Source organism: Pyxicephalus adspersus, chromosome 1, assembly GCF_032062135.1.
Source record: "Pyxicephalus adspersus chromosome 1, UCB_Pads_2.0, whole genome shotgun sequence".
Taxonomy (NCBI): Eukaryota; Metazoa; Chordata; class Amphibia; order Anura; family Pyxicephalidae; genus Pyxicephalus; species Pyxicephalus adspersus.
Window position 1 is genome coordinate 36,020,797 of NC_092858.1, and position 25,831 is coordinate 36,046,627.

At 37.2% G+C, this 25,831-nt stretch overlaps 1 protein-coding gene across 1 annotated transcript in view; it reads right to left on the bottom strand.

The window, feature by feature from the left end:
• PPP1R1A (protein phosphatase 1 regulatory inhibitor subunit 1A) overlaps positions 1-25,626 on the bottom strand; it is an 89,068-nt gene extending 63,442 nt beyond the window's left edge. The window contains exon 1 of the mRNA XM_072406479.1: positions 25,430-25,626. Coding sequence (XP_072262580.1) covers positions 25,430-25,510 — 81 coding nt within the window. The 5' untranslated portion in view covers positions 25,511-25,626. The remainder of the gene's footprint in view (positions 1-25,429) is intronic.
• Between the last annotated feature and the right edge of the window lie 205 nt (positions 25,627-25,831).

Here is a 25,831-nt window from a genome sequence, read left to right on the forward strand (position 1 = left end):
TATCCCAATCTGTCTATTTAACGCTTATAGTTTAAAATTAACTTTGTAAGCACGTCAGTCATTTGCAAGCACAATTAACCTCTTGCATCATTATGTGTGTTTTAAAACAAATTAAAGGCTTTGGTTGTTTATCGAAATATGGTATTGGATATAGCAGATTCTGCGGACAAGGTGTATTCTCTACTGTTGCCAATAAGTCAGATACAGGTCTTCGACATCTAACTGTTCTATTACATTGTAATCATACCCTGACCTAGCCAGGTGCAAATGCTTCTGATGCATATTCATTTGTAATAAAAAAAAGAATACAGAATTTTTCGTTTAGTTAAAAAAGTTTACTAGGTCACCCTCCTCATTTTATTGGAAAGTGTCAGTACCATTTGCAAATATTCATTAATAAAACCATTATCAATAGCATTATGAATTAAGAAGGAACTCCAGCCCTTATGTTTTTTTCAAGATTGCCTTTATATAGGAAACCACATTTCTAAGCATATTGAGATTCATTTGCTCCCAGGAAGAATACTTGAGCAATTGCTTCAGGCTTTGCAAACATTTTGTTGCCAGACCACAGTCTCAGCACACAGTTGAGTTGATCAGCAGCTATTGGCTACATTTAACTAGCAACAAATATAAATATGCAGTCACTGCTGATTTGATGGCTTCAGTACCTATTAAGCCAAAGGATGTTGCTAAGAAGTTTTTAGTCCAATAGTTGCAAACTTGTTTCGAGACAGTTACATAAATGTGATGAGGCTGATGGATCAGCAGGAGAGCCAGGCAACTGATATTTTCATTAAGTCACCAAACGCAGCCTCTATTTTACTCTTATGGCCCATTTCCACTATAGTGGTGCAGTGCATTTTTCATTTGATTGTATTTAAATGTGCAGCAAAATGCACTACATTGCACAGAACTGTAGTCTATGCTGTGTGTTCCAGCATGTTGTTCTGCAGTATGTTAGCAAAATGAGTTTTGGTTGCCCAAAGGAATGAATGGCAACCCAATGCTCCAACACATATTTTCCTGTGCATTTTGTTATTGCAAATAGGCCCTTTTAAAGGTTTCCTCTAAAGGTAAATACATGTCTGTTCAATAGCAGAATCCCCCATTTATATTTCCTTGTATTATCATGTAGTTTTATGCATTTTATTTTTTGCATGTGCCCCATAAAACAATGATTCATTATTATGGCCCGGCAGATTTATTCTAATATTCAGATGGGCTGCCCACATTCTCTCACTGTCCACTGTCCAAGAAAACCTAGAGGTTATTGTAAAGTGTTAGACCAGCTGCAATATTAATTTCCTATTAGTAACTGATCTAATCATCGGATACTTAGAAGTCCTGAATCCCCCACCTATCACAATGGGGTTCCAACAAAATAAATATGATTTAATTTATAACCTGACATTTAAGTGTGTTCAGTACAATATCTCCTAATAAACTGTTCCTTATTGACTAATAAAAGAATACAAGATGAATGCTTAGCATCATGAATCTTAGCCTTGCAAGGGAAATGTTTACTTACCCTAGTTAATAAAAGTGGGTAGGTTGCCGCTTTGCTGATTTAAACCATCCAATCAAATACAAACAAAAATAACTTTTTTTTTATTTCATTGCACATTATTGGTATTTTTGCCAAGTTAGATTTCACCAGATTTACTGAAAGAGGTGACAATTCCCTTGCAAAGTGATAATACACTTTGCAGAACAGAATAAACTCCTTTAGTAAATCAACCTCATTGAGTTGTTAGGTACACGTTAAGCCTATGATGAACACATTTTAATCTTAAGAGTAACATGAGAAGAAGCAGGCAGGCATACATGGCTTAAAAGCATTGCTTTGGGTCTTAACTCAAAACCAATGCGGTATTTTTCAGCTCAGTAGTAGGAACGATCATAGACTTTCTTTTTATCCTCACTAAAAATTACCAGCATTTCGTTCAGCCCTGTCCAATCGTGCATTCATTCAAAAAATAATCAATTTGAGTTTAATATTAGCTCAGTGAATGAAATTTCATATCTTTCTATCATCCCCCTAAATTAGCTTGCAAACCAAAAATCTTGAATAATCAAGTAAGATAATAAAGATCTACTGTTGTGCACAGTGCTTTAATCCTAACTCAGTGCTTAACATGACTTATAGGAGGGGGACAATGAAAAGAGAACCTGGGTATGTAATGTACATTCATAGTCTAAAGAGCAGTTATTAATTAGTAGATGGATCTAAGATTGAAAAAGATTGCAAAGATTTAGAAGGTAAAAAAATTCAAGCATATGAACTACAATGGCGTATATAATTATTAAAATGACTTCATCATTTCACCATGTTTTATGATTTAGTTATGGTGTTTGTCTCTATCTAGGAGTAAAGTGGTGGCACAATGATTTTCAGACTAGCAAAATGCCAGCTGATTGTTGTGGTGGATATTTGGGGCATTTATCGTGGAGCTACTGGCTGTAAGGAACTCTCTGGCCCGCACACCAAGCCAGGAGGGTTAACTAGTAAGCTTCTATGGACCATTTTATTCAAACAAGTCAAAAAAGCTTGAAAACAATTTGCAAATCTAAATTATCATAGAACAAATGGGATAAACAATTATAATATCTGAATATATGTGGAAACAAAGGCCCCATATTTGGTGGTCTGCATGGGCTAAAACCAATCGGTTCTGGTTTCATTGTACCAGCAATGTTACACAGACATACAATACACTTGGAGTCTGATGCTTCCATAAAGAGCATAAATCCTGCAAGTGCTGACATAAACTGACCACCAGTAATTCGATTCTCTGTCAATAATTAGATTTATCACATAAAACAACTCTGCTCATCCATTATAGTTACTAGCAATTTATCTGTCAGTTCTGATGTTCTCCACCCCTACCATCTATTTCTTCTCATGGCTGCATTGTATTTCATTCTTGGCCCCGAAACCTCGAGCCTGACTGTTTACAGAGGTTTCTTCCTGGACGCATTGACAGTCTCTATATTAGGAAACTGCATTCAAAGGTGTTTCCTACTGGCATTTACCATGTTCTAAATCTCATTCCATTTTTTTTATAATATATTGTTTCTTATTAAAATAGTTGCTGGCAAAATGAATAAAATAAGTTTGCATCTGTTGCCTGCGCAGTTGGTGTGTTTGGTTTCAATTCCTGACTTGGCAAAAACAAAAATGATTTGTTCTTTAAAGTAATGAGAGGTGCTGACGAACCGTTTAATTTTGTGGCTCAAACTATTTTCTTAACAGTATCTCTGCTGTTATATAAATTGGAGAAGCAAGTGGGATCATAAACCTGCCGGCCATAAGAATTTTTCTTCAGCAAGCGAACAAAATAATTGGATAGGGAACAAAGTTCAGAGGAATTCATAGAATTACTTTGAATTAAACCAGCTAGCAAACTAAAAAAGCATAACATACAAAAAACTGATAATGTCCCATAAATGAGACATCACTTCATTCATCAATACTACCAGATTACTTACCCCAACAATCTACAATCCATCTAACAAGTTTATTCACTAATAACCTTCAGTGTTACAGTTATCACATTATTCCTATCACATAGAGAAATGTCTTGGATAGACTTGGTTTCTGGATCATTTATTTCTTGGCTACAGAAAACCATACACTGGTCGATCACAATGTTTTTGTTCTTTAAAGATTAGACAAGTTGATAGTCTGTGACATTTCCAATTATTTTTTAGGTTATATGTATGTTTTCATAGTAATGCTGTAGCCTATTTTAAGGTTTAGCTCTCCCAAATCTGTTAATAGTAAATGCAGCCCCCAGCTACTCCGAAGGGCCATACAGATATAGATTTTTTTTTATATACATGGTAATAAAGAAAATGTGAAATAATATCAAGTCCAGTTGTACAAAGTTTGTAGTTATTATAGGACATAGTTTAATGCTTCAATGCAAAGCAGTTCCTAAACTTCCAATAGCTTGGCTGCATCTATTACAATATATCTGAGCCAAGCATGTTGTAATTAAAGCCCGTACACATGCTAGACGATTGTTGCTCGAGACAAATGCTTGAACCTATCTCAGGTGAAAATCTAGCATGTTTACAGCAGTCCTCTGATACCATTCATCAATCTCCCCTGGTGGATCAACTGCTGCTCTGTCCTATAGAGGAAATAATAGCGGGGTGCTACTCGCTCATCCACAGAACAGCATTGTGTGTACACCGTTTGTTCGTTCTCCTGTCATTTATAAAATTATTACAAAGACTGTTTCCAGTGACAGTAATCTGACATATGTACAGGGCTTAGGTGTTAGGAAGTATCCAAATCCATTATCTGTATTCTGGTTCCAGGGCAGAGATGCTGAAAAAAGATTAGCATCATCATGGCACCAAGATAAGTGACATTCTCATCTGTAAAAGTCACCAAGGCACCAATGGTTTTCCTAATAATTCATGACAGGTGCACTGTTAAAGCGTATCTGTCTCCAAAATCAAAATGATGTGGTGACTGCATTGGTGTTCTAAATTATGGGGACAAGGTTTGCTCAATGTATTGCATCTGTAAAGGAGCTATGTATGCACTCAAGGACAGAACGTGTGTTGGAACTTCATAGCACTTCTCCTTATATCCATAACATGAGGGTTCTGTAGTCCACAAGTTAAACTGGGAAGATAACACTGTTGAGATGCAGCTGCTCCTATATTGTCCCATTTTTGTAATTAAAAAAAAGGTAAAGACTATGGAAGCTAGTTCAAGCCACAGCAAAGATAGGTGAAGAATAAAAGTACATTCAGAATGTCGTTTTTGACCTCCATGATAGGTTCTCTTATGAGACACATGTGTCACAAATTGTGGTGCAGAAGACAGAAAATGAGTTTAAAAATTACTCATCAAACTCCCATTATCACATTAATATAATTTCCCACAAAGCAGAGAAATTATAAGGTGACACTTTTTTCTTCTTACCACAATAGCAGATTACTATTCTGAATAACATCACAGGATGTTGCAAAGAACATAAAATTTGAGATTTTCACCCGAAGAGAATTGAAAATTCTGCAGATTGTTCCCTCATTAAAATGAAATATCCAAACTGTACAATCTATTTCAGAACAATGACACTGAATTGTTTAAGGACTCATTAGTCAGTTCTTTTCTATTACATCCAAACCTAAAAAACTGACATGGGTGTCAAAGAGAAGCGAGGCTCCGAGACCTGTTGACGTTCAGCGGACCAGAAATTTTTTTTTATCCGACTGTTAAGTAAAACATTTAAGGCTTTTCAGTACAATCCAGACTATTATCAGTCTTCCTTTTCCTTTTGCAGACTCTCAATAAAGGTGAAACATTCCAGATAAAACTGCTGAATGGTGCAGCTGTTAAGAAAATAAATGAGTTCTTTTCATTGTAAAGGTTTTCAAAGTCAAACATCCGTCTCTGTGTTAGTGTAAATGAACAATCTGCTAGCATTTGATACTCATAAAAAAAAGCAAATTATAAACATACTGTGCAAACATTAAATGAAAAAGAAGGGAAGTGAAATAAACAGATTCTAATAACTTGCTACAGTCGGCCTTTGTATTCTTATGACAGGTACAATAGTACCAGCTTCTGAGTGGGATATAACATTACCTCCTGAATTATTTTCCTATTAATTTCATTGTCAGGGATGTGATTAATGCTTGATCCCAGCTGTTTGCTGTTTACCCAAACTTTTGTGGGAAACGTAGTATTACAAATGCTACACTTTAGGCTTAATTTATTAAAGTTCTTAAAGACTGGAGAAGATAGACTAACATGGGAGAACCTGGGTGATCCAGCAAACTGGGAATTAATTTTTTTAATCATTTGCTATTAGTTGTTAACAGTTTTCAGCCTTGGACCAGATCCATTCCATGTTTCTTCATACACACCTATAGTGCCCCACAAAGCTTTTCAAGAGGCAGGATGGAACTGATTTGCACAATAATGCACTACATTACTTTGTAGTTGACTACATTACAAAAAATTAGTGCTTGTACCTTTTTTTGGTACAAGAGGCAAGCCATTTAAATCTGTAAAACAGTGTGAGCCCAAAAATAATTGTAATTATACAATATATTATACAAAATAATTTTCACATTATATGAGGCAAATTGGTAGCTGACATTTGAATCAACAGAATTTGAAAAAATTATGCTTCTTTCACTTGTTATGCATAAAAATATGTTCACAGGCTGAAATGATTTCAGGAGCTCAATGTTAATTACCAAAACCCAATTTATTAGGAACTTACCAATTCATTGCCAACCTAACACACAGTGAAGCTTTTAGATGAGTGAATCCATGTTATTGAGCTACATTTTTATCGAAAAGCAGAACTAAACCCCACTATACTCACCTGTTCCTGTTCCTCACAGCGCTCCTCCATCTTCTTCTGTTCTTCCTGGTTGCGGTTTTCAGGCGTCTTGACTGGCCAGACCAGGATGACGTAACTCCAACATAGACCTGGCAGGAGTAGGGGAATCTGGGATTGCTGGGTATCCTGGCATGCGTAGCTCAGCAATTTTGTCATTTTCATATAAAGGTCAGAAAGGTAGGAATGCAGAACGAACATGACCTGCTCCTTTCTTCAATAATGCTCCTTTCTCCAATAATGCCCTCCCTCATTTTTAAAAGTGGAACTGTAGTTCTGGTTTATAGAGTGCAGGCAGGGTTAAAAAAAGGATGAGACTTTCTTAAGCAATGTGCTGCCAAATGCTGCATATTTGTAAGTTTACACCCTTTAACACAATGGCAAACATTTGCCAATTTGCATTTTTATGCATTGTTGTGAAGAGGCCCTTCTCTTTAGGAAATTATTCCCAGATAGCAGTGGCACTTACCCAAACAACTGTTAAGCAAGCACGACGAACAGAATATAAACAGTTGATATTTTCCAGCAAAAATAACATTTTCTGCTGCAAAATTTGAGAGTACCAAACAATGAACAGCCATGAACCACTTACTTGAAGTGGACATATGAGCAAAGCAACTGTGCAAATTACACTTACCACCCAACTATATAATTGTGATTGCCAATTTTTAAAGTTCCAACCTGTCTTACACAGAAGGTATCTGCAGAGATTTTAACAGCATGCAGTCTACATGGAAAAATATACAAGGTGAACGTAATTGCTAAGATGATCTTGCCAGTTGATTTAAATCCTCTGATTTTTTCAGCAATCATAGAATGGCTTGGTGAACAAAACTCCTGCTGCTGGACCTGCTGGATTACAACATCAGAACAATATTGATGTGTCCTATTCACATCTCTGGAATGGAACTGGAATCACAACTGGAATTTTACTTTTGTTTCAAATGTTGCTTTATGCAGTATGAAGATGAAATGTTTGAAAGAAGGAAATTTATCAAGGTAAAAATAAATGAAAATCAGGCTGCCTATAATTGAGCAAAACTTGGAATCCTGGGCAGCCAAGTGAGACAAATTTGCATAGGTCTGAGACAGATTTAGTACATAGAAAGAGATGGAAGATTTTTTACTGTAACTGCATTTTTTTTTAAATTTGCAACTGAAAATGATCAGTTAGGCAGGTCGCTATTGCAGAAAGGGACATTTTATCTTCTTTTTTACCCACCTTATCACTTGTGGAGCTGTCAACAAAGCTTTAATTGCAAGGATACCTGACAACCCCGACTTGCCTTGTGCTTGCCAGGACTGAATGAACTACTGAACACCTGTGTGCAAGTTACGTCACCCCAGCCCAGCCAATCAAGATGACTGCAAGTTGCAAGGAGAAATGGAAGAAGATGGCAGCACCCTGCAACAGAATGCCAGGTATAGCCAGGTTTAGTTCCTCTTTAGGTACAGATGGGCAAAGGGGACAGGTGTTTCTTGGAAGCTCCCGCCAGTAGGCACCGCCACATTCAGCCACACCAACCCCTGGACCTGGTTTTTAATCAACCAGCAGTTTAATGTTTGACATCAGGCGTCCTATCCTCGCCATTGCATGAACATTTTTGAAAGTGTGCTGCTTTCCACCATGCATGCTTACATTGCAGCAGACTAAAGAAATAATATCCATACCTACTGTATGCAGAGCAGCAGAAGGAAGACATGCTGTGCATTTTTGGTTAATTAACATGAAACACAAAAAAGCTATATAGGCTGCCACTGCTGATGGCTCTTATTAAAATGCCCCTTGCCTAGCTATCATACAGATCACAATGTTTTGCCACACTCTGGTTGTTCTTGATCAGTAACCAGTAACTGATCAGACAATACAAAATTCCACAACAACTTTTTAAAGCTAATTGGTCTCAGCCTCGTGTTTCTCTCAATACAATTTTTCTGTAAAAAAGTCAAAGCATACCCATTTTCTTCCCTGATACCTCTTTATTAGACCTATTAGAAGTGTACAAAACATTAAACCTATGCTTTAGATTGGTTGATGCAATGTTCTTATTATTTGTACTGACATCGGCAGTGCATTAAATTAAAAAAAAGTTAATGAACTGAGCTGTGTCACTATACTCTGTCCAGCACAAATCTCCCATTTAAAGCTAATTGCAGCAGCACTATGTGCTCCATGTAGCAAATAGGAGCTTTGATGTTCTGCTATAATTGCACAATTTTAAAACTGTTTATAAACCTTTCTGAGAAAACAAGCTGCTTACTCTGTATAAACACAGTTATTTATGACGTTCTATTGGACTGATGGGTACATAACCGAGAAGATGAACATTTTGTGTATCACAGTGCAAAGTTTTAATCAATATGGCATTTGATTTACTAGCGTACAAAGTTCCTCAATGGAGCTATGGACCTTATTTGTAAATGTTTATAATCTGGAATAGAAACAAAGTAAATCAGAATTATTGCCAGTAGACTGTGGTTTCTCAAACCTCTAGCTGCACAAGTTTAACTGTTTTGCTTTGTATCATCTATTTAACATTTTTAGACATGACCCCATAAGCATTCATCCCATATACCCTCCCTGTTGTTAAGTCTTGGCCAGACTGTATAAATCACATATTACATTGTCTGAATATAATTAAAACTGAGAATACTACTAAAGGTGGCAAAGTGGCAAGAAGTATGGCCTTGTCGAACTAGGACACCATCTTCATGGAGTTTGTATGTTTTCCAGAAGCTTGTGTGGGTTTCCTCTAGGTGCTCTGGTTTTCTTCCAAAACATACTGGTAGGTTTTTAACATCAGATCATATAAAAACATATGAATAGGGTTAATATTAAATATTAACTTGTGAGAAGAAGGAGAATAAGTTAAGCAAAAGCAATCTTCCCAAAGCACTCAAAAACAAGTAGCTCACCAACTGCCCCTCCTCTTCAGGGACAGTGCCTCTATTGGAACCAAATCCCTCTGTCGATATCCTTGCCTCCAATCCCTTTTAGATGTAATGTACAGATCTGTAATAAATCCTGTATATTTTATTCTGGACATAGTAGGAAAAGTTACAGCCTTTATTTTGTTTTTGTTTTTTTTACATGTTTCCCTGTTGGGTAGATTTCCCATCTCTATTTGCCAGGACAGGCAATGATGGGAACACTCTTTAACATGGACAAAGATAAAAACATAAACAGATTTTAAAAGAGTTTGGAAAGGTTTAAACATCTGAATGTGTGTGTTTGTATTTTCTTCTGTTGCCTGACCTTCCTGTCCCAATGACAAAAGCACCTTATAAGTGCAGAAAGTCATGGAAAACCCCCTTGTGGAATCACAGACAAATGAAGACCTAACAAAAATGTCTGGATAGATCAAGGCTTTAGATATTGACAGTGTTTATGCCGAACCTGGCTTTATTGCTAACCGACGCCCCCCCCAAAAAAAAAAAAAAATAGTGGAAAAGGCACCAATGGGTTTTACAGATAAGTTTTTGCGCAAATATTCATTATAGCCTGCATAATTTGAGTCATGGCAAGGAACTGGAATGGGCTGTGCAACTCTTTCATTTGCCAAAATTCCCATTGGATATTGCAAAGCCACTCACTACATAATGCCTGTTACCTATTACCTAACACTTTATGTTACTTTACTATGACAAGTAGTAATATATACCCTTCTGTTCTTAGATTCTTAGATAGCTGCAAATTTGCAGGCTCAACTGCTCGCCCCTTAAAAACACCATTCCTTCAAACCATAAAAACATAACCAAACTATTCCCCAAAAGAAGGGTGGGTGGGCGTGAAACTTTCCTTTCACCCTCCTTAGGCTAATGGCCTTGCCACTATTTCTGCCCTTTTTAACATCCTAACCCCTCCTTTACCTCCTCCCCTAAACCCACCCCTCTAACTTCCAGAACTAAATAATTAACTCTATCCTGGCCCGCTCCCTGTCTGCCCAAATATGCCGGCCTTCCTCTATTCTTCTTTTCTCGCTTGCTCCAGGCCTGACTTTTCTAATACATGACCTTCATTGTCAACTAAGCTAACCAACCTCCAACTAAGATTTTTTGTATTAAGTGGGGAATCGCTGAACCTATATAAGGTTTTTACTATGGTGCAAAACCTGGTTAAGGAGATTTCTTCCTTTTTCCTGTCCTAGAGGTCAACATCAGTGGGACAAACAAGGAAATCCAAGGAATTCCAGCCCAGTGTTTTTCAACCTTTTTAAAATGGGGAACCCCTTGAAATTATTTTCAGGTCTTCAGGGAACTCCTTCTATATTTACTATATCCACAGCTCACAATATATTAGTGTGGTGTACATTAGAAAGAATGTGTCCTATATCCTTGGCCAATAGGAAGGCTACCTCCTTTACAGATAGCCAAATTGATAATTTGTATATATTAAACTAACCCAAAAGGCACAAACTGCTCAAGAAACCCAAAGCAACCCCCAGAAGAACCCTATGGTTCCATGGTTGAGAAACACTTTTCTAGTCCATCCACTCTGTCTAAATGTAAAATGATATTTATGGCTGTATTTCTACTAAGAGAGGATGTATTATGCAGTTAATAAACAGCCTGTTGGTCAGGTCATACTTCCAATCAATGAAAGGCATTTTCCATGACCTGACATTATCCTTCCTTTGCAGAGTGCTCTAGTTGCAGGCCCACTGACATCTGACATTTATCTGCTAGGTTTATTGCTGTATCTGTGACAGAAGCTCCATTAGTCTTCAGATGTCTCATAATATTCTTGCCAGGTCACTAAACATTTTATTAGCCAATGTGATTATCATTAAATGTTAATATTAGGAAAATATATATATTATTCTAATGTTTTCACTGATGTGTTACAGAAGATTGCATTTTGGTATCACAATAATTCCCTGCTAAAAAAGCTGGTGCTACACTTTCCTTGGAAAATTTGGATCATTTACTTTCATAGTTCTAAAAAGATAAAAACAAAACAATTGGAAAACCCCAATGGTAAATAGGATATGCTCCTAGGTGTACAATTATAGCAGCATGACGCACATAATGCATTTGCTACTGAGAAGCAGAAAAAAGCAAACCCTGAACAGAACTTAAATTTGAAAAACTATTCCGTCCACAGTAAAACATTTTATCTGTTTGTCATTGAGCTGATTTTCTGTCATTGTAGCATTTTCAGTAAGGGGCAGGACAAAGGAATTGATTGGCTGTTTAAGGAGAGTCAGTCAGTCAGTACTTCTCCATTACACAGATCTCACTGTGGACCACAAGGGACATGCAAAAATAGGAGTACAAGTGCTGGTCAGAAGTGAAGGAAAATACTGCAGGAAACCGATAGGGATTTCGAGGTTAACAAGGATTTATTTTCCTGTGTTTATAAGAAGTTAAGCCTATTTATAAGGCAGTGAATATGACATTCTCTAAAACATTCTCTGGTAGAGAATCTTTCAGGTCTATAGGATTTGTAATTTAGTGACAGTAATTGGTCCCTCACCAGAAAATGTTTTGGTAATTGTCAGATTGACTGCTTTATAAATAGACCCCAGGTCTGCTAAAAAGGAAATGATACCTATATTGTTTTACATTCTGAAAAAACTTGTAATTACCTTTTTGTGATTCTATTTGCTAGCATATGGAAAGTAAGTGTGCCTAGACATTTAAATGCCTGCACCCTAATATCTGTATATCTTCAGCGAGATCTAGGGCTGCCTCCGACTCCTAAGACTACGTACACACTTTTAACGCTTCTCGTCCGATAACCGGCTCAGGGCCGATATCAGAAGAGAATCTGGCATGTGTACAGCGCCTGTCGCCCATCGTCCAAACCACTGTTCTGGCGGATCCACCAACGATGGATGACGAACGGTCATAATGGAAGCGAAGGGGGAGAGCGTGCAGCAGGGTGCCACTCCGTCGTTCTCCCCCTCCCCTCTCCATTGGGCAGAACGGTGCCATATGTACAGCGCTGGTTCATGCATCGAGCAGTCCTTAGTCATTGGAAAGGATCGTGAAAGACCCTTTCCAACGACAATTATTGCACGTGTGTACTCAGCATAAGCCCACAAGATTTGTAGTGAGCTTTGGGGATGTCCCTGCCTTTGTGCTCACTGTTCTGCTTGCTGAAAGCTATAGAGACACAGTGAAGAACAAGGCAGGGTAAGGCAATAATGGGGACAGATCAGCCGCAGGAACACCATAGACAAAGCAATGCTGGTGGTTAGTCCCAGATCAGCATTTGAGTGGTTTTTACCTGAGGAAAAGATAGCATCAGCTGATCATGGCAGTGTGAATTAAAGAACACATTGCAAATGTCTAGGTGTTATACTACATACCCTTCTTGTGGATTCTATGCCATTATGGATCAGAGCTGTTTTGGTACAGGGAACCAAAACAATTTTAGACCACTTTTAATGTTTAGGCTAATCATTGTGTGTATTTGAGTAAAGTCCTTTTGGATGCTCTGAAAAAAAGTAGTCCAGAAGCCCATTCAATTTTGTTTATTGTACCCCAGATATCACTGTAAGGCAGTGGTTCCACTGCTAATGCAGTTGGGACACATGAGGGTTTCCAAAACCTGTGTGCTAGAGCCCCCAGCGTTATAAAGGAAAAGAGGAAAGAGGTAAAGCAGCTTAGTAGCTAATGCAGAAACTACAAATAAGTTGATAGGATAAATTTTGTGTTGGAAGTTGATTGCCAGTATCTGTAAAGATCACAGGTTAGTGGAGATTAGTGGCCTTGTCCCTAAATGCCAGGTCCAAGGGTAGTGTAGAGTGCAAAATGGCAACATTACCTGGAATATGCTCAGTAGTGGCTGGAGATTATACCATATTTTTGTTAAAATGCATTTGCAGCAGCATTAACATTTACATGTACTCCAGCACCATCTACAACAGTAATACTTAGTAGGGAGCACATCTAAAAGAGTCCTGGCAGTAGACATGCCTTTTTCATTTCTGTACCTGTCAGATCTCCCCCTCTCCCAATTCCCTCCATCTTTTACTGCAGCCTACACATATCTCCCACTATTACACCTTCATGCCTCTACTCTCCTCTCACTATGGGAAGTGACCACAATCCACTCCCTCCACACCACAATGGCACACCAACTCTAACCATTGTGTCTAGGGCTCACTGCCATTGTGCTTGCCTCTGTTTGTGGCCATTGTGCTTGTTCTTGCATTTGCCATAACCAAATCAATTTGGAGCAATGACACACACTTTGTATTCAGCCATAAAATGTTAATAGCTGTAATATATATATTTCATAAATACTGTCAATATTTATCTATATTTACCACTACAGTAATGCCTTGGTAATCATTCCCATTGTGAATGTCTCAGCATTCACTACCACTGTGTGCCTCTATAAAGTAACGTGCCCTTCTGTATTCAGTCAGAAAATGTTATTAGTCATACCATATATTTTAAAAATACTGACAACATTCATCTAGCAAGACATAAAAAATTCATCCACATCATTGTTATTCAAATATAGGCACTAGTCTGCCTTTACAAGCTAGTCAGGCAGATCTAGAACACTGCTTCAATCTTAAATCCATTTCTGTCTTCAGATAGCAATTTGGGACTTTTTGGATTATGTAGGTTTATCTTTACAACCATCCAATTACATATAGATAAATTGGCCCCACAGGTATAGACTATATACTTTTTTTTTGTTTGGTGCATATTTCATTCATAGTACACGTTATCATACCTAAAAGACTTTAGGGTTGTAAAAGACTGCATTTCAATTGAATTACATAATGTGTACCTTTAATCACATTTTTCTTTAAAATAAAAAGGTAGATATACTGTACTATATTGTAATGTATGCTAATGACATTTACTAGCATTTTTATATCGAGACATTTAGAGCTACCAGGCATTCATATCATTGAATTTGACAAATACATTTAATGTGTGTTGAAAAAAGTCATAGGAATGTTTTGTATGTGCCCTGCGGATAAGGTGACAGAATGTCAGTAAACATTTTTATGTATTGAGTAGGAGACATCATACTGGCTGAGGGGTAGAAGTCACACTGCCACAGTATGTTCCACTGACCTAACTGACACTCATTTACATTCTTCTACCCAATAAGCTAGTAATGGCTCAATAATGGCTTCAAGGCCAAAAAACTGCACTGTTCCTTCACATGGGGTTAATGTATATTTCAGACAAAGAAAAATATTTGGCTATAGCTTAAAACTAAGCAGAAAGGCAAAATCAATGAAAAGTCAACAATTACTGACCTTTGAGACTCAGCAGAAGGCCAGCCTTCTGCTCCAAATAAAGGACGTTTTTGATATAAAAAAGCAAATAGGTCTTTTTACTCCTTGAATGTATGTATTCAAACATGGTAAACAGCCACAGACACCAAAACTGGGGGATACTATAATTGCCACTGACACCAACATGGGGGTTTACCCATTTCTTCTTCAGTGCATTGTAAGGTATGCTGCACAAAATGCAGCAGGACCAATATTTTAAAGTGTGGAGATGCATCACAGCCCATTTATTTTAAATAGGCTACCTAACCTAATGCAATGGCCAAAGTTTTGGGGCCACAATCGAGGTATCCTTTAATTTTTAACTTCACTACCACAGTGTAAATGCAATAAAAAAAAACAAGCTACTCCACTAAGTTTAGACTAAAGGCTTAGGTTTTATAGGTACCTAGAAAGTGCAGAGTCACCTAGGAGAGTAGACCACAGTCATGCCTCCATTGGTGCTGGATGCCAAAAAAAGGGTTGAGGAAGGGGCACCGGAGGCTTTCTCCCACATAGGTCACATATAAAGTTAATTTTTCCTCAAGCTGTCTGTTTCTAGTCACATTATGAGACCAGTTTAGAATTTACTAACCTTACCTTACACTACGGGCTTGGGATTAGGATGTATCTAAGAAGAACAGTCTCACCTAGGTAGACCTAAGTCAAGCCTGGGTCAGTGCTAGATACTTGTTTTATTTTTCCCATATAGGTCACATATTTTTACAAAGTATCCCTTCATAGTCAAATGATATGATCATGGGGCTAAAAACAGTTCTTTCAAAGTATCCACAGCCCTACAAAAGTTTTTGTAATTATACAATAGTCTAAAAAATGTCAAATACATCACCTTATTTTATAGGAAGATGTCCTGGAAATGTTTAGTGGACACACCTTGCACGTAAGAGACATGCATTGTTAATCCTGCAATGACTTTAACACTCACAGGACAAATGATGCCAAATTGTTAAAAGACCAATTACTTTGTTCAGTATTCTGAAGAGCACATAAACAATCTGTTGTTATAATAAACTTTTGTATTCCTGAGATGAAGTGCCAAAGTTCCAAAGCCAAAAAGCTATTTCTAGACATAAATTAGGCTATTGGCAGTTTGCTGAGCAAAAACACACTACACAGTTCTTGCCAGGACACATTAATATGTTATAGTTATATGTTTGTCGCTTTGGGCAATAATGTTACAGTTCACTGACACTACTGTAATGCCATTTCATAGAGAAAACACATGTATAAATCTGTATTTAGTCTTCAAATACCCTTTATATCCAAAATAGTAATAGTTATTGTTATAAATGATAATATTGTATATTTATAAATAAATGTGATAATAATTTAATATACTATTATTATTATTATTATTAATAATAATAACAACAATAATTAATAATAGTAATTATTGTTCTTAATAGTTGATTATTATCCTTTTTAGCTGGTTGATAATTTTTTTCACCCAAGATAACCTGGTTGTGCTTCCCTACCATGTGTACATTATTATAGAAAAACCTTTTACTATACTCTTTATCAAAATCAGATTTCTCATAGCGCTCTAAAACCTAATCTAATACCCTAAAATTTAAAGTGTGCTGATTCTTAAAAAAGAAACTTTTTATGCTGGATTTATTGCTTGGTGTCCAGGCAAAGTACAGATAGGCGATGAACGTCGTTCGTTCGTCGTTCATTTCCAACGATAAAAATTGGAAGTGTGTACGCAGCTTTAGTCTCATTGTTTAGGAAAAATCAGTTATATAGTATAAACCAAAGTTTAGCTAAAGAAGTGTAAAATTACAAGTACAGAATTTTTTATGATCGTATGCCTTATGTTCCATTTTCTGTATTCCTATCCATTCAATGTATTCCTATGGTCCTATATCAAATATCAATGACCATTTAGGAGGAAATTGGAAGGACACTGGCTTGCTTCTTGCACCAAGCAAAAGCATTTATGGACCGTTAAAGTGTGCTTATAGCATAATAAAATGGTCTATCATTCATTTTTAAGCTCAGTGTGTGTCAGAGAAAAAACATATTTTTTATAAAAACTTTTCCAAAATGTCCTAGCTGTTAAAGAGAATCTAAACTCAAAATTTTTACTTTACATAAAAAAGGTAGACAACCCTTTTATTTAAAGTAAAAGTTGTATTTTTTTTTATGTGCAACACCCTTTTTTTTAAAAAAAAATACGGCAATCAAGACAGAATGGGAGTGCAAAGCCTCCTGGGATTCCTACATCACACATCCCGGGAGGCTTTTGGCTGCTGCTGCTCAACATCAGGCCATGCACAGAAGGAGCCCTTTATTTAAAGGAAGAAGAAAATGTCTCTTCTTCCGGGTTCTTTCTTCTCTGTCACCCGATCTTGCACTGTCCAGGTGTGGGATCAGGTGATGTAGATGGGGAAAATATTGGTGATCTCACTGTGCATGCATGAAATCGGCAATCTTTTTTCCCATCTATGTCACCTGAACTCACACCTGGGCAGTGGGGGATTGGGTGACATAGAAAGAAGAACCCGGAAGAAGAGAAAAGAAGATGTCAGCGCTCAGCACTTCCTCTGCACCAGGCCAAAGACGTATACCGGGACAACACAGGACCCAAACAAAGAAATCTCCTTATGGATCAACGAAGGTATATATGTTTTTATTATTCTGAGTTTCCGCTTTAACACAATGCATTTTTATTGTAAATGGGATCAGCCCTGTCCAATTCTCATTTGTTTACCCACTCAACCCCTCTCACACACTTTTCCTATTTATATAATATCTCTATAACATAGACACAAATGGTTCTCGTAACAAAGCAGTGAATCTGACGTTTAGTAACGTTCTGTTGTAGTGATGGACAACCCCTCCCTGCCTTTAGAAACATATGGACCTGGATTCCACAATTCTCGGCCAGAAAAAATTGCTGAATGTCAGATTTTCTGCTTTATAAATAGGCTTCTAACAGTTCTGTAGCTCAAGATGAGAAATTAGAAGCTAAATTAGACGTGTTGACATAACACAGTCATTTTGCACCTGACAGCTCAGGATTTCTGACATGATCAGCAGGTGTTATTATTGCACAAACTGGTGTTTGAACTTATCAGTCAGACAAATAACTAAATATATCTTCACTGGTATATTTAACAGGCCTGATGGGACCAAATACACAATAAGAGCCATTGGGTCTGATTTTTTTACACTCTCTAAGGCTAGAGAAGATTACCTTTCATCAATGAAGCTGGGTGATCTAGCAAACCTGGGACGGATCTAGTCAAGGATTGAACATAATTGATAACAAATGCATTTTAGGAAATCTATTTCAGGTTTTCTGGATCACCCAGCTTCAATGATGACAGCGTATCCTCTCCAGCCTTGGAGAGCTTTAATAAATCTGGCCAATTGTGACAAATTCCAGCTTCCATAAAACATCCAGTCCTCAGTGATGGCAGCTGCAGCCAACAACCTCTTGAAGAATTGGCTGCCATATATTCCATTTTTCCAAATTTTCTGCTTATGCTACCAGTTTTCTAGGAAAAGCAATTTACATAGCTCTGACAATACTTTCTATTTATGGTCTTAATGCAACACACAGTTATTTATAAAACACTGATGGAAAATCATTCATTGTACGACATGCACTAACATGTCTAAATGCTATATAGTAGATAAAGAAAATAAATAAGCAATGTTGTGTGCTTTAGGTTTATGGATTATGTTATTATTGGATTAAAAACTTTTCCTCCCATAAATACATTGGGGTGATTTACTAAATGAATTTAGGCTGTTCAGGCAAAATATTATTATATTAATTAGTAGCTTTAAATATATACTGTTCTTTTACCAATTTAGACATCATGGATATGTGGTCCATATTGGAAGTTTTTGGCAGTGATCGGGTTCTGAATCTATGTCTGCAAGGACTTCATCAGCTGTACAAATCCTAATTCTTTCTGAACTTTATGTGCTTTTCCATGGCTAAGGTGCACCAGCCATCTACATCTGAGAATGACTATTATGGCAGTACTGTGTATATCCTGAGCACATTACATGTTCACCTTTTTCAGAAATACTTTAAGCAGCTATGGAGCACTCGAGAAAGCTCAGTGCTCCAGTTTTTTTGTTGAGAAAAATTTCACTGAATTTCACATGCCTCTGATTAAATAGAAAGGCAGTGAGGCTCTTGGGATTCTGGTACCCAAGCCTTGATCTGTGAATCACAAAACAATATCAAAGAGACGTACCCTGAAGTAATCTTGGGAGATAGCAATCTCTTCATCACAAACAGGAATAACAATCTATGCTGTTGTGAGTAATGATGAGCTTTCAAATTAGAATAAATTTGTATATTGAAATGTGTGTAGGCTCTTTTTTACAAAAATAAGGTTTCTCTGTATAAAATTTCTGCATTGATGGAAAAACATTTTGCCATTTTTGTACTCATCCTATGACAAGTCATGCTGTAAATAGAGGTCCTGTTATTGGGGCCAATCATAATCCACATTATTAAATAAGGCAGTTAAAAGAATAAATTTAGACTGTAAAGTATAGTAAGCCAAAGCAATATTTACATTTTAAATCTGAAGTTAAATGTGCCTATATTTAGCCTTCCCCTGATGCTCCCTTCTTCTTTATCAATGTGCTAATGAATATTTTAATAAAACTTTTTACCTATATGTTGAATATCTTTTTTTAGATGCAGACAGATTAAGACTGGTGGGAGCCAAGCAGGGTGCTGTATAAAGCTTCTTGTGAAATGCACTCAGCCCTGATGCAAGAATGGTACTGGTTCTTGGAAGGAGTTATGCAATTATTCAACTGCCTTGGTGGGTCAATGTAAGTCTCATGCATGGGCATTTCTAAGCAATCTGCATTAGCATGCAAACTGCTCTGTCCAACACTAATGTGTAATTCTTTTAATCCTTAAGGATTAAAAAATTAAAAACTGAGTAAAAGGGATGGGCCAATAATAGTCTAGCTGGAGGGCAAAAAGCTAAATGACACTAGGCTTTCACCAACCAGGTAAAAAGGTAATCTTTCTGACTTGCGGCAGCCTTTAATACACCATGAGGCTGATTTACCAAAGCTTTCCAAGACTGAAAAAAATTGACTATCATAGGTGAACCTGAGTGATCCAGCAAACATGGAATTGGTCTTGTCCAGGATTGAAAGCATTTGCCAAATAATAGCATATGATAATAATAAATCCATTTCAAGTTTGCTAAATCACCCAGGTTCTCCTATGATAGTCTATCTTCCTCTTAGTCTTGGAGAGCTTTAACAAATCAGGCTCACTGTGAAAAGCTTACAGTGTGCAATGAAATCAGAGTAAGCAATTTCTGAGCACAAGGAAGATAAATCAGGAATTCATCTTTAATTCATTCATATAGCTGAAAGATTTACTTTGCATGGTTAGTATCTGCTCTTGGCATTACTGGATTAGCCATTCCAGTTAGTAAGTATGGGTGTGGCTTTGCCTAATTTTATATCCATTTAGATTTTCTCAGTCTCTGCCTGCCATAGCTGTTCTTTAAATTATGTAAATAGTTCAATGCAGAAAAATGCAAAACTCAAAGAGCGCTACATGCACTGAGAATGATGTACAGCCACGTGCAATGTCAAGGGCCCTGGTTAAAGTCTCCTATATTGGATCTAATTAGCACTAAGAACATTGAAGAATAGCTTTTCCCAAAGTTTGAGATATATAGCATTGGTACTGCTAAACTACTAAAACCAGAAAAACACACCAATTTTAGTGTCAATGGCATGCATTACATTGAGTTTGTATTGCACATTGGAGGTTTTCCATCAGGAATGTTGTTCTATAGAGGGCAGTGTTAAAACTGCATCAGAATTGAACAGAGATTTTTTGAAAGTTTATAAAAAAAATTACTAAAGCTAATTGAAATGTCATCTTGACATTACATTTTACTTAGCCATAAAGAAGAATTTGTTAGCACCCACCATATATAAGTAGAGATGGTCAATGTGATTAAACAAATTCAAATTTTTTATGCAAACAACACTCATCTGAAATTGATCCAATTAAATTTTCATGCTACTGGCATACAAAAGTCAAATATATTGTATCTCATTGACCATTTCTATATTTAAGATCTTTGTGAAAAAATGAGATCCAAACAGAAAGCAAATATTGCAAAATCTGTAATTACGGAAACGTACTAAAGTCTGAAGCACACAGCTTTAATACAAAGGTGTGAACAATATGGCAATCTATAATCTATATTTATGATATTGCAGACATGATGGTGGTTGGATGGTAACTTGATTGTGACAAGGAGGAGACCCGCATTCAGTACCCCCCCCCCCCCCCCTTTATAAATAACCTGGCCCGTAGGCCTTTTTTTAAAACCTTACACCAATTTAAAACTCCTCTGGTAACTGGTCCTCGAAGGCCCTCCATTTACTCCCCCTTTATTTGGGTCTGCACCAGCCTGATATATATGCTCCCAGCCGCAACCACCCAACTCAGGAACAATACCAGCAGTACTTGCAGCCCTTTAATCCAAAACCATTTTATCCTTCCGATACCAACATAATTCCAGAGACTCCCACATCATAGATGGGTCTCTCACCCACACTGAAACATTACATCAAACCAAATTACCTTGAGGACCTCACCGCCTATTTGCACCCCAAAACACCCCCCTGTACTAAACAAAGGGACGGGTGGGTGGGAAACTATTCCTTCCTATCCTGCTGCTAAATGCTCCGCCTCTTCCACCCCCCCTGCCTTATAACTATTTTCCCTTCCCACTATTACATCACCCCTTACTCCGACTACCTCCCCTAAGACCACCCTTAAACTTAACCTTTTTACTGCCACGAGCCCTCACTGCGTTCCCCCGTTCCAGGCCTTTCTGGATGATGATGGTGGATATTGTGTACAATGTAAATTATGAGAAAATGTTCTATAAAATCAAAGTTTTGGCTTTCCAATAATGGAATATTATCTGAAGCGGCCATGGAAAATCCATGAAAGAGAAGAATTAGGCATTCTAGAGAAGGGGGTGTCTATACACTATTTCTAGAATGTCATCATTGATCTACAGTGCTGAGTAATAAGTTGGCACGGCATAAATTACGGATAATAACTGTACTTTGCTGCCTACGAATGGCCAAATGGAAGCACTATAATTACAAGGGAATTGTTTTATGACAAAACAAGTGACAGAATCACATGTACACAATTATTGCTGCATTCAGCAGCTCCTTGCTTGTAGTACAATCTGTGTATTGCCTTCAGGAGGTCTCCTCCTCTCATAAACTTGTTATTGTTTTATTTCATTTTAAGTGAAGCTCATTACAACGTTAGGCTTGGTCTCCATGGACAGCCAAAACATAGCTAATAATTTATTTGCAAGCAGTGATGTTGCAGTTCCCCGAAGGTAAACTTTAGGGAGAAATTGCTAGTTGATGCATAATTTATGTAATTATAATAAACTCATACCAAAAAAAGTGACTTGTTAGTAACTTTATCCTGTACCAGTCTACATAATGATTATTTTCTTTGTATCAGTGCTGTAATTTATATGGATCCTCCACAAATACCGGAACAAACTAAAAGAGAGATGCACAGATGCAGAGGAAATGGGGAATTGTTAACATTTTTTTGCTTTTTAGTTTTGAGACTAAAAGAAGAGAACAATAGGAAATACGTATTGATTTCAGAAACACATTCATGTGATTTACTAAGGGGGTGTCCTACAGTATTGCCTAATTAGTGATTTTCTCTTTACCTTTTTTAACCACTTTCACCAAACCAACAAGTAAGTCTTCAGCCAGACCAAATGACAGGCAGTTGATTTACTAATAGCATATAGGCTGCTCATAAAGCAAAGTGAATTGTTTCCTTGAAAGGAATATATCACTCATCTGAGAGATGTTCTACTGACTTCAGCCCTCCAACCACGAACAGGAAAGTTCTTGTTTTTTTTAATTTTCCTTGCACATGATTGGGTATTGGTGACTTTTCACCACATTCACCAGATAAGTGAATTATCACATATGTCCAATTCATACACCAAAAAAAGAGGTTAAATCGATCCTCCTTCCTACAGTTAATATTTTGGCTATATGTGACATTTTCTGAATTGCCTTCTTGTATCCTTTGGGATTTCAACAGTGACGAAATCCCTGGTTTATGAACTTCCAAATCCCAACCTTACTTTTTTCACATAGGTGTTCCAACCCCTATTTATGTAAATGTAAAATCCAATTAGATAAATTCACTGGCACTGCAGATGTGAAGACCCAGGGAGTCAATAGACAGAATTGCCAGGCTGCTTATTTCTAATTGAATCAGTGCACACTTGGGTTAGGACAAAATGAAAAAAATTGCTTTATGCCTATTGCCAGCAAACAAGTTTTGTGGGTTGTGATTCCTCTAGCAATTTACCCCTGATATGCCCCTGTTCAAGCAACCCTATACTGAGTAAAATATGGAGGTCGAGCATCTGCTAGTTAGCTGGCCATTCAATTGGCAGCATTATTATGTTGATGCAAATAAGGATATCTAGCTCCATTGAGATTTCATGGCTGAATTCTTGTTCCAAGTTTATGGCTTGGCACAATAATCATAAGATCAGTATAACTCCCTGGCAACTAACATTTTCAGGAGAAGATTTTCAATGGAAGCCTTTGTATTTAAATAAAAGTTTATTATAATGCAGCTTATCAGTACTGAGATCTGGTGGCTGAATTATTTTTTTTTTTTAGACTATATGAATTTTTATTCAAATATAGAAAATTGTCAGTTGAATCTGCCATGAATTCAGAGTCTTTGTAACTTCCTGTCACTGAACTCTCCGCTTCTATGGACTACCTTCTATGGACTACCAAACACTACCCCCTTGTGTAATAGAGATGAGATGAAGGGGATACATTTGTAAACCATATCAGAAAAGCAGCCTTGGTAAACAATGCTATTCTTCCACCGATACATTGCAATGAGTGGGTGTTGTCACCCTAAGGCAGGAAACTAATCTATCACTGCACCTGGTAATCTGTAATATATTGCATTTGTGTTATGAGACTTATTTACGCTCTAAATCAATGTTTTCTTTCCTGACATTTTAGTAGTTTGATGCTCATTTACAAAATTGGACTTGCAAACAACAAAGTTCACTGATTATTTCACTTAATCAATACTCAATCAGTCACTCATAAATTTTGACATGAAAGCCTCCCTGAGAACATAATCTTTGTGTATGTTCAGCATAATAATACTCAATATCTCTTAAGGATAAAAGTGGGATTAGCCTAGAATACTGGAAGTTACCATTGACTCCCAAAACTGCCATCAGAGCAGAACAGCTTTATTAAAGGATCACTGTCAACATTATTTCTTTGTTTTCAGCACATTCTTAACTTTATACTACTATTTATACTACTACTATTTATATGAAACTCTCCTAGATTGTAAGCTCTTCAGAGCAGGGTCCTCTCCTTCTGTGTCACTGTCACTGTATTTGTCTGTCATTTGCAACCCCTATTTAATATACAGTGCTGCATAATATGCTGGCGCTATAAAAATCCTGTTTATTATTATTATTAATAATAATAATAACTCTCAAGTACTCATTCCAAATCATATGTAACATATTTAATACATAATGGTGAATACCATGCATCAGGAACACAGAGACAGCCCATGTTACATAAACCAGGGACCAATGTGTAATAGAGATTGTTAGAGGATAACCCTTAACATTGTTAGAGAATGACCCTGAACATTTCTACAGAACAGCCTTGAAGGTTGTTGGAGAATATCCCTGTTAGAAAATATCCCTTAAGACTCCTATATAATACCCACTAACATTGCTACAGGATAACCCTAAAGATTATTGGAGAATATCCCTAGAGACTGTTAGAGAATACCCCTAAAGATTGTTATATAATAACCATGAACACTGCAACAGTAAAACCCTGAGAGTTGTTATAGAATGACCCTGAACATTGCTACAAAATAACCCTGAAGACTGGTATTATACTGTTACAGAAAAGCCTTGGAGATTCAACCCTGAAGATTGTTGGAGAACATCCCTAGAGATTGTTAGAGAATAACTGAAGATATAAAGAAAGTAGTCATTGTTATAGCATAGAGATTGTAAGACACTAACAGTAGAAGATGTATATTTACCTTCAGAACTTCTGTTTCACTAAAATGATGGGATAAGTTGATTCATAAAATGCAATTAGAAGTACACCTATTCTATCATGTGTCCCAGAATGTTGCACATTCTGTGCTGTGTGCTGTGTTTTACGGAATCTGATTATTTGATTTCTGATCAGAAAACCGACTGGATTGGTTGCTTGAGTGCAACATTGCCAGCAGATCCACCTATGTGTACCCAGCCTTAGATAATAACCCCAGGGCATTTAGAGAATACCCTGGAGATTGTTAGAGAATTACACTGGCACTCCCATGTCAGAGCACACAGCTGCACATCTCATATCAGCCAAGCAGTATTTAATTACAGTTTGAAGTTTTCAAGTGACCTTTCCCAATGATATCCCCTGGCTTCCTTACTATTTACAGCTCTCCTGATCTTTTATCAACCTCCTCTATTTCTCTTAGCACTTCAGTTCTTTTATTGCTCTCTCACCTTCCTTCATTAGAATAGGAGCTTCCCATGTTTGTTCTTCATTATTCTTCCCTTCCCATTTTTTCTCACATGCACTGTACATTGATTTCTTTTCTTTGCTCAGTATCACCCATATCTTTCTATATGGCTGCACTTGTCTGGTTTATTCCCATAAAGAACAAAGCACCACCACCCATCTCCTTACCTGTTCTGCTGCCTCTGGGTCCAGATGTGGCTCCAGCAGTGGGACAGTGAATTGGATCTTTCTAGGACTGTTGGGTTCCATTCTATGTATTGAGCCTTAGCACAGGGTCAGTGTACTGTATGCAGGGATGTGCTGCACAGCTTCTGCTTTCAGAGGTTACAAGGATTTTGCCAGCCCTTATCTCCTCCTGTCTCTACTCTGAGAGCAATGAGGAGGATTGGCTGAACCTAAGCAGCAAGTATTCCCCATGCTCACCCCTCCCATCAGTATACAGCCTGTCATACATACACACAGCAATGTAAGTGTGTAAATATTTGTGATCCGGTATACACTTCCTTCATCTGCAAAATTTCCATACTTGTTATAATAAACAGGCTCTTTGATTTTATTTGACAATAAATG